The 17304-nt window shown below is 40.4% G+C and overlaps 1 protein-coding gene across 1 annotated transcript in view; it reads right to left on the bottom strand.

Moving 5' to 3' along the window:
- The window catches only part of grin2aa (glutamate receptor, ionotropic, N-methyl D-aspartate 2A, a), a 136589-nt gene that overhangs the window by 32917 nt on the left and 86368 nt on the right, over positions 1-17304 (bottom strand). Inside the window, 3 exon segments of the mRNA XM_018672845.2 lie at positions 3835-3949; positions 12569-12997; positions 16803-16969. Coding sequence (XP_018528361.1) covers positions 3835-3949; positions 12569-12997; positions 16803-16969 — 711 coding nt within the window.

The raw sequence follows: 17304 nt of genomic DNA, 5'->3' as shown, positions 1-17304 counted from the left end.
TTTTACCTGACCGCCGCGCATTTGCTGATCCCATATGATGAATTCTGAATTCTCAAAGCCTACGAGTGCATCAATACATATTTATGAGTTTCTCTGCTGTTGGATAGATTCTATTATTTTCAGCAAAGCTTTTCAGGAGGCAACTCTGTCTCCTCCCCTATTCCATCGCCAGCATCCAGGACATTTTCAAGTTCATCATCTCATCCATCATCACACATCTAAATGCCAGGGTTTAAACCAAACCTCTGCCACAGTTACATTCATATCAGTCTTATGTTGGTTTTTCTTGACTGAAATGATGTTAAGTTGATTTTTAAAGCATAATAAGAAGCATTTTAAATGTGTTTCATAAATGATAGCGTTATGATATTTAACGAAACACAGTTCCATGTACATTTTAATCTAAAAGAAATCAAAACTTATTTACATGCATGCATCCACGGCATACATTTCAGTTTCATTGGTTGGACATGAAGTCAAGGTCTATGCAGAGTTGCCAGTTTGTGTATTTCCTGTAAAATATGAAGTGTGAAAGAGCTAGGTACCTGAATTAACAACCTGGCAACCCACTGTACTACACATGGTCAGTTAGTTCCAGTTCTGGCAGTTATAGTAGCATCTGGTTTGAAGTAGTTACTATTTTATACTTTAAATATTTCAAACTTGAAGGAATTTTAAAGAATTTCTTTGATGGATATAACTAACATCATATGGTCATGGCTAATTTGTGATCACTGCTCAGACATGTCATTTCATCAAACAAAGTGAGACATCAGGTGCTTTTTTATGTGTAGCATTAATATTTCGTTAAAGCTACAAATTAAGATTTATATCAAAATCAGAGAAAAAGTCATAATACATGTTCTGTTTTGGGCAACTTAAAAAAGTCAAGTCAAACTATTGGTGTGTGTGCACACATACAGGAAAAGAAAAGTTATAGAGTAAGAGCAAACACACAAAGTTAAAACCCAACCTATGCTCTTTTGCGTGTGTATGTATTTATGTAGCCTTTATCCTACACAGAAGCCTTAAAACTGTGTGATACTGGATCGAAATTGAATTCATTTATTGCAAAAAAAAAAACAACAAAAAAAAAAAAAGCATAGAATGCACCATCTGTGTGTCAACACATTAATGTATGGTGAGTGCTTAAGTATGCCACTGCTGGCAAGGCCGCATCCATCTCAATTGTTATTCTTTGTTGCTACTACATTAGTTCAGTTGTTACAGCACATTTTTTCCAGATAAAAGCCTAATTTTGCATAAATCCCCCATAACGCCACACTGGATCCAGCCTCCTGATCCAGTCAAATACACCCGCATGACTTGCTGCAATCTGCACTTCTTTTGAATAAAATTCACTGGTGATTACGTAACCCTCAAAAAAATCCAAATAAATAAAAAATCCAAACACCATACACATACAACCTAACAGGTGCAATGATTTTACAAGCGGTTCTTCCCAAAACGTAAAAATATACCATCCAACCAACTGCATGCCTGTGCTGCAGAGAACAGCAGGTGTGGATGCTTTGAAAACCTGAGTGCTAAACACCTGTAGTGGGTGAAAAAAGGGGGGATGCAAACACATGGTGGTGGCTCAGTTCCACCTCTCTCCTCCTCTCTTTCTCTTTCTGTCTCCTTTTCTCGCACTCATTTGCTTCTCTGTATCTCGGCCCATCTGTCTCCATCGCTCGCTTGTCTCAGTATCTCTCCATACTGCTCTCCTCTCCCTGTCTCTTCCTCCTGTGCCCCGAGGGGACACATTTTATATTTTTAGTGCATATCCATATTTTAGTGCAGTTACTGAATTTTTATCTCTTGATCATCATGGAAGTCTCTCGCTCTCTCTGTGTGTGTGCCGCTGAATTCTGGCGCATGGGTGGGACGGCTGCACCAGACTGAGAGAGAGAGGTAGAGAGAGAGAGGTAGAGAGAGAGAGAGGCTCCCAATTATGTTTCCACTTTGGGTCTCCGTGTCTCTCTTGCCTTCGGTCTCTTTCTCTGCACCACAGAGAAGTGGTACTGATCAATTTCACAGGCTTTCTGTTTACAACAACACACTCTACCTCCCCTCTGCACACCGACAAAGAGTCTTTTGTGTGTGTGTGTGTGTGTGTGTGTTTGTGTGTGTGTGCACGCGTGCATATGTGTGTGTGTGTGTGTCAGTCTGAAATATGAAAAAGCTTAGTCTCAAAGATTGGGTGGAGACTGTGCGGATTGCGGCAAACTAAACCGAATACTGTAACACTCACAGATGTGACCTGAATAAAAACCAGATTGGTCGAAGCACACGTCCTTTGAATAGCATTTCCGGTCAATAACCAGTGTGAAAGGGTAAACAAACACACACACACACACACACACACACACACACAAGAACAGTGACCCCTTGCCACCCCAATAACAGAGGTCTTGGGTTTTGATTAACTGTGGTTTGAGGTGCTATCAGAGACCACAACAGCAATCACAGCTAAAGACAGACAGAGTGCACAGATAATCTGGCTTTGGGAAAGAAGTGAAGGAGAAGGATGGGGGCTGGGGGGTGGGGGATGATGGCGAGATGGAGGCACAGAGGAGAAGTAAAGAGGGAAGATGGGGAGGAGAGGGAAATAGAGAGATGTGAAGTAAGATACAAGATGCTATGAGAGAAGGAGGCAGCAGTGGGAAAGAGGAGACAGAAAGTGGTAGAGATGTAAGAGAATGGAAAAGACAACATCCATCTCCTTTGCTTCCTTATCCAAACCCTTTCTTTAGCCACACCTCTGTCTTTTACCATTCCTCTATCAAACTTGTCTTCCCAGCCTCGCCCACTCTGAGCTATGAGCTACCGGGGCATTAAATATGAGGTATTTAAGCCTGTACGAGGCAGCCAGATGTAGGTATAAAGATACATGGCTGCCATTTAAAGACCATTACAATGACTGGAATACTCAGCCATTTTTAGTGGCCATCCTTTAAAGAAGCTTTCTCACATTAACCAGTTAAAGAAATCTATATGCTTGTTGGTAAATGAGCTCAATGATCAACTAAGTGTTGTATGATGAGACAGAGGTATCATTTTCATTACTGGTCTGCAGCACTTACTGCTGGTTTTATTTTTGCACTGCGTTTCTCAGAGGCCACTTGCCAATCAAAGCTTGTGGACAGAGCTACAATGTCTTTTTCTTTCAATTTAACTTCAGCCTCTATCTATTTAGTTTTTGGTAAAGGAAATAATGTATCTATCAGTAATAGAAAATACACAAGGAAACATATTTTCATCAGGGCTCAACCAATACATATAGATCTCTATTATCAGCTAGGGCAAGGCTATCACAGATTTATTGGCAAAGAAACTGCAAAATAGTAATATAGTAGTATAGTATCGATCATGATAAAGCAACACTGAGAAATATACCAAATACCAAAGAACGTCAGGGCCTTAGGGGCCTTATCGAGTCCCACAGCAGAATTTGAGCTCATTAAAAAAATACCAAAGTTTCACATTTTATTTATTCAGAGAGCTGTGCAATTATATTTTCTTTATTTTTGATCTCCCTATCCTGTTGTTCTAAATATTGTTTCTTTCTCTGCACTGCCAGGTATGGTAGAGCATGCTAAACCTGTTTTAATTTAAATTATTTGTTTTTTTGCCTAAAAACTAAATAAAAAATCTTAAAGTCACCATTAAAAACCCAAACTGTGTAGAATAGACCCTGAAATTCTCAGAAATATTATGTTGGATGTTAGTAGCTACCGCCCTGAACAACACACAGGAATATGTGGTTACACTTTTGAATATAATACACAAACAAACCCAGCCAGATACACACACACAGTTCTGAGAACTTACCTTCTCCCACTCTCTGTCCTTGTTGAGAACAATGACCACCAGCTTTGGGTTTTCCTGGTAGCCGTCCTCTGTGAATGACAAGTCTCTGCCATCCCATGTCACATTCATCATATACCTGAGAGAGAGAGCAGGAGTGGAGGAGGAGGAGGAGTGGGGGGAATTGGGGCAGAGGATGATAAGACATAAGCGAGAAGAGGAGGATGGGGGAGTGGTGGAGGGGTGGGAAAAAAAAAAAAGAAATGAATGGAGGTGAGGAAAAACAGAGAAAAAGGGATATTGAATTATATTAGCATGAGAAAAAGTCAATTTACAACCTGCTAGTATTGCTATCCCAAAATATTCATGCAGGCTCTTTTGTAATGAAAGTTGTAAAGTCATATTTGATTCATGTCGATTATGATTACACTCTAGAAATACAGAGCAACTGGACAAAGCATATTGCTGAGGGGTAGAAACATCTATTCAAATCCAACAAAATGTGTGTGTGTGTGTGTGTGTGTGCCTGCTATAACCTGAGAGCAGCTAAAACTCTTTGAAATGTGAGCATTACTCCTGAATTACTGTATTGTCAGTAGTAGAGGTGTGATGTATGTTCTGTGTAAACTGAAAACAAAAAAGAAATACATAAAAAACACAGAAAAGAGAAAGTGAGAATTAATAGTACCCTAAGCGATAGCCTGTCCATACTAAAACCACACACACACACACACACACACACACAATGTAATGAGTGACCCATATGGCAGGTCACATTAGCTAAGATGGAGGGCAGAGGGAAGATATTCTTGGGTCCACATAGGATCCACATTAATCATGGCTGTCCTTACCCACTCTGTCTCCCTCACTCCTTCTGTCAGCGGTCATGTTACAACGCGGAGGGAGAGACAGCTCCTTTTTTCTTACTCTTCTGCCCCGTTCTGGGGCTGCAATGGCGACAGGGCAAACTTCTAAATGGAGCATGTACCCATGTGATGTGTCTTTGAAAAGCCACAGCAGGCGAGATGTTTCGTACTGTGTAGGACATTGTGCAGGAATGTGCCGCAGTGTATGAAGCTGGTTCCTCTGCAGCTACTCACATTGCACAAATTATGCTTGTCAAATGTTATTTCTATGATATATAATTTGTCCTCTATTTATCTGTGTCTCTGATTCTCTCTGTCTGGCCTGCAAAACTTTAAATGATTCAAATTTCATTATCAATTTAGGTTAATGAATATTCTTTTTTCTGTTCTTTTACATAAAAAAGTTTCATAAAGCAGCTTTATTTCCATAAATAATATCAACCAACACATGTAACAAACTCATGTTACAGTATATACAGAACACCACACTTGCATGTTACACAAACCAGCTGTCTAGACTGGGTCGCAAGAATGATGACAGACACTCTACAGAAAAAGGCTGTCTAATATAGGTGTTTTTGTGTGTGGTAACACTTCACAATACATACACGTCCCTTTAAATTGCTGCTGGTGACACACACACACACACACACACACACACACACACAACCACTCAATGCCCAGATGAAATCAGCCGGCGATAAGGGGACTGAGTGGGTTTTTGTGATTAAAATAATCTGATTGGCCTGGAAGCAACCAGGTGAGTAGTATTAAGCCATTTGATTGGACAGGGGATGCAGCGCTGAACCCAATTATGTGCGACTACAGCAGAGAAAGAGGTGCTGGAATCAATATCTGCGCCCAAGCTGCTCTTTGAGACAACAGCCCATTCTGCGCTTTTCAACCATCTAATCTGGAAGACACACACACACACACACACACACACACACACACACACACACACACACACACACAGCCTTTGCTTTTGCAGTCCTTCCCTCTGTTTACTGTACAATTTGCTCTCTTTTCGCTCTTTTTTCAGGCATCTTTTTTTTTTCTTTTTAACACAATCCAGCAAAGAAAGTGGTGTTTACAGCATCAATATAAATGAATTTGATGTCACTTTGATACAACAATGTAGACACTTGTCCTGGATGTTAGAAGATAGGTATATGAGTGGGACATCCTGTAAGGTGTATCAGTAAACAAAATTATTTCTTGCTAGTGCTGGTGAGGTGGAGCAGATGAGAATATTCAGACCTCAGTTCTGTCTCTTGACAGCTGATGTTTGTGAGACGTTCCTGTTTTTTTTTTTTAAACCAATTAAAATTTAAAAGGATCATTCGTGACTACTGTAAATGTATATGTTACTAGGTGTTCATGTGAAAATCAAAATAGAGCATTATTGTAGCATGATAGTACCCAAATTTGTGTTTATAAGCAAGAACAGGATGCAGACTGGACAGGCAGATTGTGTGTGTATGTGTGAGCATGTCTGCTAGTATGTTTGGGATGATGCCCATTGAACAGGTGGGCCTGATGGGGCGTTGCTAGGATACAGACTGGAGTGTATAGGCTGGAAGATAACCCTAAACAACCCTAGATGGACATCCCAGTGCACAAAAAACACACAGAAACAAAGACAATTACTGTGCACACCTCAACAATTCTCCATGTAATGTTTCCTCTCCGCCTGTGGCACTGAGATCACAGTAAAGCGATCCAATTTCTCTCACTTTCCATTATATCAGTAATCTCTCTATTCATTGTGGAGGTGGGGGGTGGGGGTGGGGGGGGTGGCAGTGGAGAAAGGAGCACCCAAAAAAAAGTGAGAGAGAGCATAAAGATAAGAGAGATTGAGTGAGAGAGATGGAAAGAGAAGTATGACAAGGGAGGAGGAGAACTAAGCCTCAACAGAGTTAGGATAAAAATATCTTCAGTGTTATTTTTTTCCTTCCTTCCTCTTTTTTGGAGTAAAAGGGGTTGCAATGGGAGGAAGGGGGGGCACTGCACCAGAGTTAACCAGCGCTACACATACACTGCAGCACACAAGCAAAGAGCACCCACATACACTGCATTACAGCAGCACGTGGCAAATACTCTCTGCTTCTGCTGTTTTCTTAATCCTTCACTGGTGAGCAGTGACAGAGCATTAATGATATTAGTAATACAAGACAATGACATTTCCGAATATACTGGGTCATTTTGTTTTACACAGACCAGACTCCACAGCAGCCCAGTAGCAGCACTATGTCCTGCCCTGTCAATGTGCTCTTGACACAAAAGATATAATATCTCAAGTGCTCACTTACTCTGGATCTCCCTATGTTTACAGCGGTCTTACTTTGCGATAAGAACTCTACGTTTTATCTAAAGAGGTTTCGCTGCAGGGAAGAGAGCCTCCACAAAGATGTTAAAATGAACTGTATAATGCTGTGTGGGTGTTAAAGATAGAGGCATTTATCCTTTGTCAAGACAAGGACCAGTCAAAGCAATGATGTATAATGTCAGAGCGCTCATGATCTATGAAGTGCAAAAGCATACACACGCTGTGGCTGTGAGAAGCAAGGGGGGTGGGGGGAGTCTAAAAAAAGATGGGGGCTGCTATCAGTGCTGATTTAAGTCTTTTAAGAGGACCCAAGGGTGGGCAGTCACTTGAAAACACACACTGAGCCTCAGGTGGCATGTGTTAAGTGTGGCATGAATGATGACTGTACAAGGTGAAGTAGATGCTAGCTTAGCAGTGTCTCTGCCCCTGCCCCTCCTGTTGTCCCTGGTGTGTGTGTGTGTGCAGTTATTTTTGTGTTTGAGTTTCAGCACAAGATTAATGCTAACAATTACATTTTGTCTTTTCCAGGCTTGCAGTTGCACCATAAAATGCAACACATGTCCACACAGCTACCTCAGCAGGATTTCTTTTGTTGCACAAAATAGGATTTATGAGTGCATTGGCTTTGGATCATTTATACTGTAGCTCAGTTTGAATATCATGGGTTTTCTCCCATATGTAAATCCAATTTTAGGACAGGAATCACTGCACACCAGTGAGCACCTTTCTTAGATATCCTTTGCTCTGATGAAAAATTAATACTCTTCTTGTGTGTTGGGACTTGCAGTGGTTTGCACTGCTTCTGACTAAACCTCCTCCCATCTCTCCCTGTCTCTCCACTCTCTGAGCATTCAAGCCAAAAGCAACTTGATGGTCCATTTATCTCTAAGATATAGTACACTAGCTGTCTGTCATGTGCTAGATGAGTGTTCTACCAAACAAAGCCAAAATGCAGTATCTTGTCAAACTGAGTTAAGACCAAACTCTTAAAACCAAACAATCTCTTTTACCCTATTGAAATATTCATGCCACAGAGATGTGTGATTCTCAAAAACCACATGTACATTCATTGGGAACTATAAAACTGAAGTAAAAAACAAAGCACAGTGACACCACTTCAGCTTCTTAAGACTAGTCACAGGGCAGTCACGGCTAGCCTCAGTGTAAGCTATTTTGCTAACTATTTCCTACCTATTTTCTGTAATCTTCACAACTGAGGTGTTCTCCCTTCTGTTCTTTAAAATTATCTGAAAGGATGTTGCAAACAAAGAGGCATTAAACTGACAAATGCACAACACTCTTTTACACCCTAGACATGCTAGCAAAAGTTTTCTACAGTTTTTATTTCCTGTTTTTTTATTATTATTATTATTATTATTTTATGACACTTCTACGTGACACCAGTCACACACAGACACACATCTGCTGTTCATTTATTTGATAAAAGCTAAGTCTCTCTCACACAGACTGTTACATGCAGGGCAAGCTAATACTTAAGCTGACAAGACAGATTTGAAGGGTAATATGAGTTACTGATTTTCATGATTGGAGATATGCTCTCTCACACCCACATGTAGCTAATACACAACACGTACACACAGTACGTGTTGTGTAAAGGGGGGAAGTAAGGTGACGTAGTACAAAGAGTAACTATGTTAAAACAAAGTTGTGGTGGATGGATGGGTCCAAAAAATACAGGACTTTGACACAGGTAACTGCTGTTCATTGTCTGTTTGACACCAATAGTCATTGTCGTGTCTTTAAACCAAGATTGTTCCACACCCTTAACAGTGTGTTCATTATTGTAACCATGACAATGGTTTAATACTTTAACCCAAACCACCATTTTTTAAAAACCTAACCAAATAGCTTTTGCATCTAACCAACCTGTGACCATTCCATAAGCTAAACCATGTGTTTATTATCAAAACCATGACGACAAAGATCTAATACACCTGTCACATTAATGTGAACACCCTTCCATAGGTGACAATGTATAGGTATATTCCCCTCTACTCTTTCAGACCACTTACTGTATGTAAAGGCATTTCTCACAAATCAAACAGAAATGTACATATAAAACTATATATATATATATATATATATATATATATATAAACTTAATTAACAAGCCAGCATTCAGTAATGTAATATTTATGAGCAGGTGTTTCCATTATGCAAAAAAAGAAAAAAGAAATTAATAGGTTATGTATCTAACTCTTGGTGAAAACCAGCAGTTTTGTACAATACATAAGCACACCTCGAGTATTAGAATTTAAAATACTTATGTTAACACACTTCTCTACAAACTTGGTTGCATGATTTAATCTTATCAAAGATATCTAAAAATTGTCATGATATGACATGCCTGTTTTAAATTCTCAGTTGCATTGTGTAGTGTGTAAGTCTATGTCTTTGCACAGCTATTGTGACAGCTGCCCCAGGACTCAGTGTAGTGTGTGTTATGTGTATGTGCGTACATGTGTGTGTTTCCTGAGTTCTGACCCTCATATATCAGGGCTAGAGACTGAAATTACCTGTCAGAACAAAGTCACACGTGTATACACACACACACACACACACACACACACACACACACACACACACACACACACACACACACACACACTCTCTCACAGATAAATAAGTGCTTTTATAAGTCTTTTAAGGCACACTGTTCACCACAGGAAGGTGAGCAGTGCACTGTAAATCGGTCATGACAGAACATTCTCTTTAGGGGGGATATTTCTCTTGTTTCTAACATGCACACGCATAAGCACAGACACACAAAAACCCACACACATACACGTACCATATTTTATATGGAGCACCAGTTGTCACTTGGTCTGATTGCTGCACTGGCCAGCACTCTTAGTTGGTCATTTGTCTCCTGTTTTTATTTAATTTTATTTTTCTATTACTCTGCAAAACATATTCATCTTGGATGTGTCACAGCGGATTTATCATCACAGCTGTCACAGGCGCAGTGAGTGAGGTAAAACTTCACTGAAAGCCCACACTGCACCGCACCAGTCACCAGAACTACAGACTTTTCTATGATTTCAACTCCGACTATTAATAATATTCTCATCAATCCAAGTTTTGTTCTATCATGACATGTTTTTGGCTTAAGGATGGAAACAGCATCCACTGTAAATCAAATTGCTGTCACAAATCACGGTTGAGTCTGAGAGGTGTTCAAGAAAAGAAACATAGATTTCATCCTGAATACTAGTGAATGCTTATAAGATGATGCTGTTATTGACATCTTGCTTACACCAAGGCAGTAAGGCAATAGATGCAAAGAAGAACTAAAGAGAAGGCTAGGATAAAATACTGTGACCCAGTGTAAATAATGCAATATGTCACACTGGTGCTGTACATTTGTACATAAAGCCCATCTGCCCACCTCTGTGTGTGTATGTGTGTGTGTGTGTGTGTGTATGTGCATGAGTTGGCCATGTTCTCCTATCTCCCTTGACACCCGTTGATGGTCTAACAACCCACACTGGCCCGTCGCCCCGACCTAGTCTTGACCAATCATGTTTCTCATGTCCTGGCCCCGAAGCCCTATTGGCTGAGCTCTCTCACCCACAACAGAGCCATCTGTGGCTACTCATCACCTGGGTAACAACCTGAGGCAGCAGAGCATGCTGGGAACAAAGTCAGCTGGCTCTAGATATCTGGTAATTCTCTTTGCTTTGCCTGTGTTTCCTGACAAAACGAGAGGTATGTTAGCGGTGGGATTGGTATTTAAAGACTTGCTGAGGTTCTGAAAGCTGCAATCAGTCATACTTTACTGTCTCTTTGCACAAAATGGCCACAATTTACTACTGTGAAAACTACTGTGATTTTAAGCTCTCTAAACAGGAAGAGTCAGTCCAGCCCCATTTTTGCAGTGAACTCTCTAATTTCCCAGGCTCCCTTAACTACACAGAGTGCACGGTGAATTTTGTTTTCTTTCTTTAAAATTGGTTGAAAGCCGGACGGAGTCTCGGACTAAAAACATGCAAAGGAGAATAAGTATATCAGTGTAGTGTCAAGTAACTAGTGATGTAATGTTTGACTTTTAAGCTTACATAGTTTTGATTTATTGACCAATAACATAAAAATGTTTCAGGCCAATTTAAATTTATGGATGGTCGCTGTAAACTGACCTCAGACGAAAATGTTAGACTTTAATCTTGACTTCCTAAACTAATATTAGTTTAGCGGAGGAAATAACTGGGGCTTTATCCGATCTAAAAGTTCTAAAGCCAAAACACTAAGTGCTCTAAATGTACCTGTTTCATTATTCATCTCTTACTGTCATTTTTTTCCTCTTTCTCTCTGTCTTTTCTTCTGTCTCTCTGCTTCTCATCCTTTTTTGACTCTGAAGTTATGCAAACTTTTGAGAATATGACGGGTAAAAACGACTAAGCCTTCTGAAAATGAGAAGCCTTTCAAAACAGATTCATATCAGACAAGTTGTTATTCTTTAATGTTAGTTATTTTAGCCTCATTCCAAGATTTAGTCTAAGACAAAAGCAAACTAGAGAATGGGAACATGATTACTTACTTACACACTGGATCAATTCCCAATATTATATTGATGTACCATGTTTGCCCAAAATGACGTGCAGACTGTAACAAACCAAACACATCCATATGCTTTCAATGGCTGCTAAATCTGTTCTTCTTCTCAATCATTTTCTAATTGTAAGACGAAGCACAGTGGAGACAGTCAACATTTCCGAATTTTGGAATTGATTTTACCATTTAGACTGAAGAAATTTAATTTCACACATCATTATTTAAAAAAAACAAACAATACTGGGATGTAAACACAGGTTGTGTGTGTGTGTGTGTGTGTGTGTGTGTGTGTGTGTGTATGTGTCTCCCTCCTCTGCCAGATGGAAAGCCAGACAGAGCTGGCAAGACCTGCAACATCTCCCACTGGCTGCTGGTGAGCGAGTGCATGATGAGAAGGCAAGCAGAAGAGAGTGAATGAGAGATGGAGGAAGAAATGAGAAGAGGAACAGAAGGACTCATCAAGGAGCTCTTCAATTTTGGAGAGCACTCATTTGTAGCGGCTCCCCGCTGTTACCCCAGTCTCAATTTCTTCCTCTCCCCCTTCCTTCACCACCTAAATCACAAACTCCCTCCTCAACTCCCATTCACCTCTTTCATTCTCTCCCCCCTCTCCCTCTCTCTTTCTGACTCCTACACTTCCTCTATTCTCTCAATCCCTTGGTCTTTTATCCAGTAATTGCATCGTTCTTCAATCTCAATCCTTAACGCAGACTTGGTGGAAACTTGGTGGAAGTCTCTAATTACTGAGGACAAGGGTGCAAACAAACAGACTGTGGCAGGAAGCCTTGCACTCAAACGAACACACACACAATTATCCATGTGAATTAACACAGCTACTCTCTTAGATGTTATAAAAATACACAAAACCATTATTAGGCTGCTGTTTCTATTTTTTTCTTCTCTTTAAAGACACATGGCTCACTGTATTTCTCACAAATCATTACAGACATGAATGCCAAAACAAACACATCCATGGTGTTTCTTTGCTTACTTATGTAGTGCGCTGGGCGGCAGCTTGGTCGTCTTCTCCATCTGGCCATAACAGGACGTTTTGGCTTCGGGAATGTCACCATACTCTTCCAACATGGCTGCCGCTGCAGACGTTATGATCCCTAGGCCATCACGAACCCGCGCCTCCAAGGGGTAGTCCCAGTCGTCATACGACACCGAAATCATCCCCGACGGAAACTCGTCGGGTGTTATTTCCGGGTTCCCAGTGGTGAGCGACGGCACAATCCAGATGTATCCAAATCCAGTGAGGCCCAGAGAGCGGGCCTCCTCCAGAATGTAGACTGCTTCATCCTTGGAGCAGTAGAGCAGGACCACTGGAGACTGGACTTTCTTGAGCATGATCTGAGACCGACTGTCTTCCTCCACTGCGTCCAAAGTGATGATATTCTGCAGGTCCCAGCCCACAAAACTAAAACAAGGATAAAGAGGACAGGAGTGAAATGTTAATATTTAACTAATAGACTATTAACTTTGCTCAGGTGCTGGCAAGGGCAGTTATAATTATCCATTACAATTAATATCATTGTTAAGTGCGACGTGAATACTAATAAGTGTAAAGTGCTTATTGTCAGGGGAAACACATTAAGGCTAAATGGAATGCAAATGCTAAAGCTGGTCCTGTATAATGATGCTCAGCAGGTTCCAGCCCACATAAGGACAAGGAGAACAAACACTGGCCTGTTAATGTGAGCGGGCCAATGCAGTGGGCTAATTGGTGACAACAGTTATCAGGAAAAAAAGTGCTTTTATCAGCATGGAAGGCAGTAATTGTGAGCTTCTGTCACACCTTTTTGCACAAATATATGCTAATTAATATTGCATTGCACCTGCACAACCAAGTGGCTGAAGACAGATGTTTTACAAAGATATTTAGCTCTATGGAGTGTTGAAACTGTAATGTTCAAAGCAACTGTGAGGGAAAACAGATTTTTAATCTAGTTAGCTAAAGTGGGCAGAGCGAGAAGTAACAAGTGCTCATTAAAAAGATAATGCATTTGCAGAGTATCTTTTTCATCCAGTGGGACTGACTGCTCTTTTTCACAATGTCCAGAGTGATAATATCCAGCAGCTCCCAGTACGCAAGACTAAAGAGCAGCAGAAGCAGAGGAAATGACTGTTATGTTAGTAATTAAAGAACATAATATGTCATAAACTGGTGGTGCGCTGTGGTGTCAGGAGCACAGGTCCTTCAGAGCTGGCAGAGTGAGGGACAAAGAAGGATGCGCACACACACACACAAACACGCACACACGCACACGCACACACACACACACACACACACACACACAGAGTGTTACAAAGTGGGACGTGTGGTAGGGAAAAAAGGGGAGCAGTTAACCATCATGTACAAGACCAACAATAGACAGGTAGTGTAACATGAGAGTGATTTGGGACTTGCTGTACTCTTCTCGCTGTCCAAAGTGATGATGGTCTGCAAGTCCCAGATGACAAAACTGGTAAAGAGAGACAATGACACACAGATACACATTCACAGAGAAACAGAGAGAGAGACAACAGTGGTGATAACAGTTACAGGAGGATGTAATACTGGTATGTCCAAATGAAGGCTCAGGAAATATATTTGAGAAGACCATGATACAAATGTTTGCTCAGCATACCCCTTACTTCCCTTACTGACAGGTCAGTCACCTTGGCTTAAACAGGTGACACTGTATGTAGTGTGTTTGAGACGATCCAGATGGTAGAGGTAAGAGATACAGGTAGGTGTCACCAATGCCTGGACAACCACTTGCTTTCGAAAAACCCAATTCTTACCTCTTTAATCTTCAGAGTATACAAACAAGAGGACCTCTGATCTGCCTAAATTCATCTCCAGCAGATAGTCCATGCACTGTATGTAGCCACCACCAAAATACATTCCCATCATGTTATTTATCTGGGCCTACTCAACATACTAATATATCGCTGGTAAAGTCAGCCTTGACTCATTTAGCTGACTGCTCCAATTTTCTGCTGTGAATGATGGAAGTTCATCAGTATTAAAACTGTCTGCCCATGACTAAGTCAGTGTGAACCAGCTGAACGCTGACATGGGAAATCGACAACAGGTTATTGCAGGTAATGGGGCTAATTAGTTCTGGTTCCATAAATGAATGAGACTGTTTTTTTTAACACTGAGGTCAACATCATCTGTGGAGGGTAGGAATATTGACAATATGACTGGGGTGTTAATTTATTGTTTTATTACAGATCTGTGATACCATGGAGTTACCTTTCACTAAAGTATTGTAAACACATTTGTATAGCATATTTATTGATGCTACAGTAGCTAATGGTGATCTAAAGAACCATAAACATGGGGGCTTGGACTTGTGTAGAGCTTTAGGGTTTGTCTGCAGATTCACGTGGACAAAAGAAGATGAAAAGAAAAACAATGGAAATAGAACTTGTTGCAACCAGTTAAGTGGCCAACCTTCTGACTTTGCTTTCTGCTCTCAAAAATATTTGGACGATTACCAGTTTCTTTGTATTTTTGTTTTGTATATGTCAGTGTGCAAAATGGGACAGTTAACATGAGGTTAACCTAAATTAACCTAAACCAGTATACAAAGTGTTTGAGCAGATTTAAGATATGCAGAATCAAAGTCTTTATGCCAAACAAATTACCTTCCAAAGTTTTGAGAATACACGGTAAAACATGCATGAACTCATGCTTCCTAGTTTTCTGATAGTAACAGCTGTTATGAGGAACAAATTCCAATAACCTTATTTAATTAGCCATTTGAAATCTGTTGCCACTCTGCTTGTAATTAATACAATTCTAAAAGGGACCAAATACTGACAGGAAGAGGCAGAGAGTTTCTGACCCCCTACTGAGTTTGACATAAAGAGTAACTGCTAATGAAAAAGACCCTCCTCAGCTGGGCCTCTATATATCACAAGTGCAGATGCCAACCCTTGCCAACATCTCAACATTGCTGAACATGTATCATTTGTTTGACATTTTTGCCAAAATATATGGCTTGCCGGTCTCTTCTGCTGATGTTTTTTCAAATCTATCTCTTTCTCTCTCTGCGGAGATCTACAGCATCAGTCAGTATGACCTAAAGGTACAGCAAAGAGCCAAACTGCATGTATAGTAAAGCCACCTGTCATCCAGATTAATTTTAAGAATGCTGATGAAATCCATTTAAGGCTTGGTGTCTTTGAGGTATATACTGTATGAGTGGAGGGGGGGGGGGCAAAACCTTGTATGCAATAGCTCTTCTAGAAAGTAAACTTGCCCACTCTCTGGAGAAATCTGCAGTGATAATAGAGAAGATGGGCTTGGAGAAATGCCTGGAATAGTAATTCTTTAAAAAACATAGCTACAGTACTTTCTATTTTCTGTTTTTCTTAGTTGAAATTGTTGGCATTGGAAAGTGATTTTGGGAATGGATTCTTCCCAAAGATGTATAAAGGGGCAAAATGGCCCTCTTTAAGAGTACTGCAATATAACAGTAGTTTGAAGACACTCATTTATACTGTGTGTTAATGTGTTTCCAGCTGTTTCCAGCTTTGCAAGGCACTTTCTGTTGCATCTAATTATTTTTCCTGAAAAATAAATAGTTTAGTAGTGTAATATTAAATGAAATGAAGTCTTGTTTGTTGATTAGTCCACCACTATTTGATGGATTGCATTGAAATGTAGTACTCATATTCATGTATTGATCATCCTTTCACTTTTCATCTAGTCAGAATTTGAATTTGTCCAATACAATTAGCAATAACTACTAACTAATTAACAAATGTTAGCATGCTAACACACTAAACATGGTAAACATACCTGCTTAACATCAACATGTTAGCACTGTCACTGCAAGCACGTTAGCATGCTGATGTTAGCATTCAAAGCACCACTGTGCCTAAGTACAGCCTCACAGAGCCATTAGCATGGCTGTAGTCTTCTTACCGTTGTCTCTCCTTGGCTTTTGTTTTGAGTTCATTTGACCAACTCAGGCTTGTGTATCCTGAGCTTCTCCAAATAAAAGAAAGGTTTGCCACATTGTTGTCACATCTGGCAGTTGAACTCGGCAAATACATCCCCATCAGGAGTGGTAAAGTACAGCACCAATACAATATCATTACTTCTTGAGTGACAGCTTTATACATTGTGCATCATCTTTTTGGTTACTGTTACTGATAATCAGATACATACAACTTACAGTGAGAAGGTAAAAATGTGGAGGAAGCTGCAAAGTGATTGATCCCACCTGTTGTCCACCGTAGTTTTCAGGATGTTGATGAACTCCTGGTAGCCAGGGAACTTTGACGTGACGATGGAGAAAATGTGCCAGTCGTACTCCTCCATAATGTTCAGCATCAGCAGAGCCTCCTGCTGGATGGAGGCACCGAACTGAAAGAATGTCGACTTCACATCCTGAGAGAAGAGGACGGGAGAGAGGAATGTGGTGGGGAGTACAGGAGGATAAAGGGAGGAGAAGGAGAGACTTAGTTAAAGTTTTATCACCACCACCATCTAATTCAAACTGCATCTCAACAATATTGATCTACAACATAGCATTTAAAATTTGGCACATTATGAGTACACAGACTCACTCTCTCCCTCACACACACACATACACACAGACACATACACACACATACAGATCGAGAGTAATATGCTTCTTGTGGAAGAAATATATGGATGAGGGGCTCAGAACAATTCAATTAAGCCCAAATTGGATTGGTGCAGTACAGACGGGCTGCAGAACT

The sequence above is a fragment of the Lates calcarifer genome, linkage group LG11 (genome assembly GCF_001640805.2).
Source record: "Lates calcarifer isolate ASB-BC8 linkage group LG11, TLL_Latcal_v3, whole genome shotgun sequence".
Classification (NCBI taxonomy): domain Eukaryota; kingdom Metazoa; phylum Chordata; class Actinopteri; family Centropomidae; genus Lates; species Lates calcarifer.
Note: the sequence above shows the minus strand (reverse complement) of the source record. Positions and strands in the feature narration are given on the sequence as shown.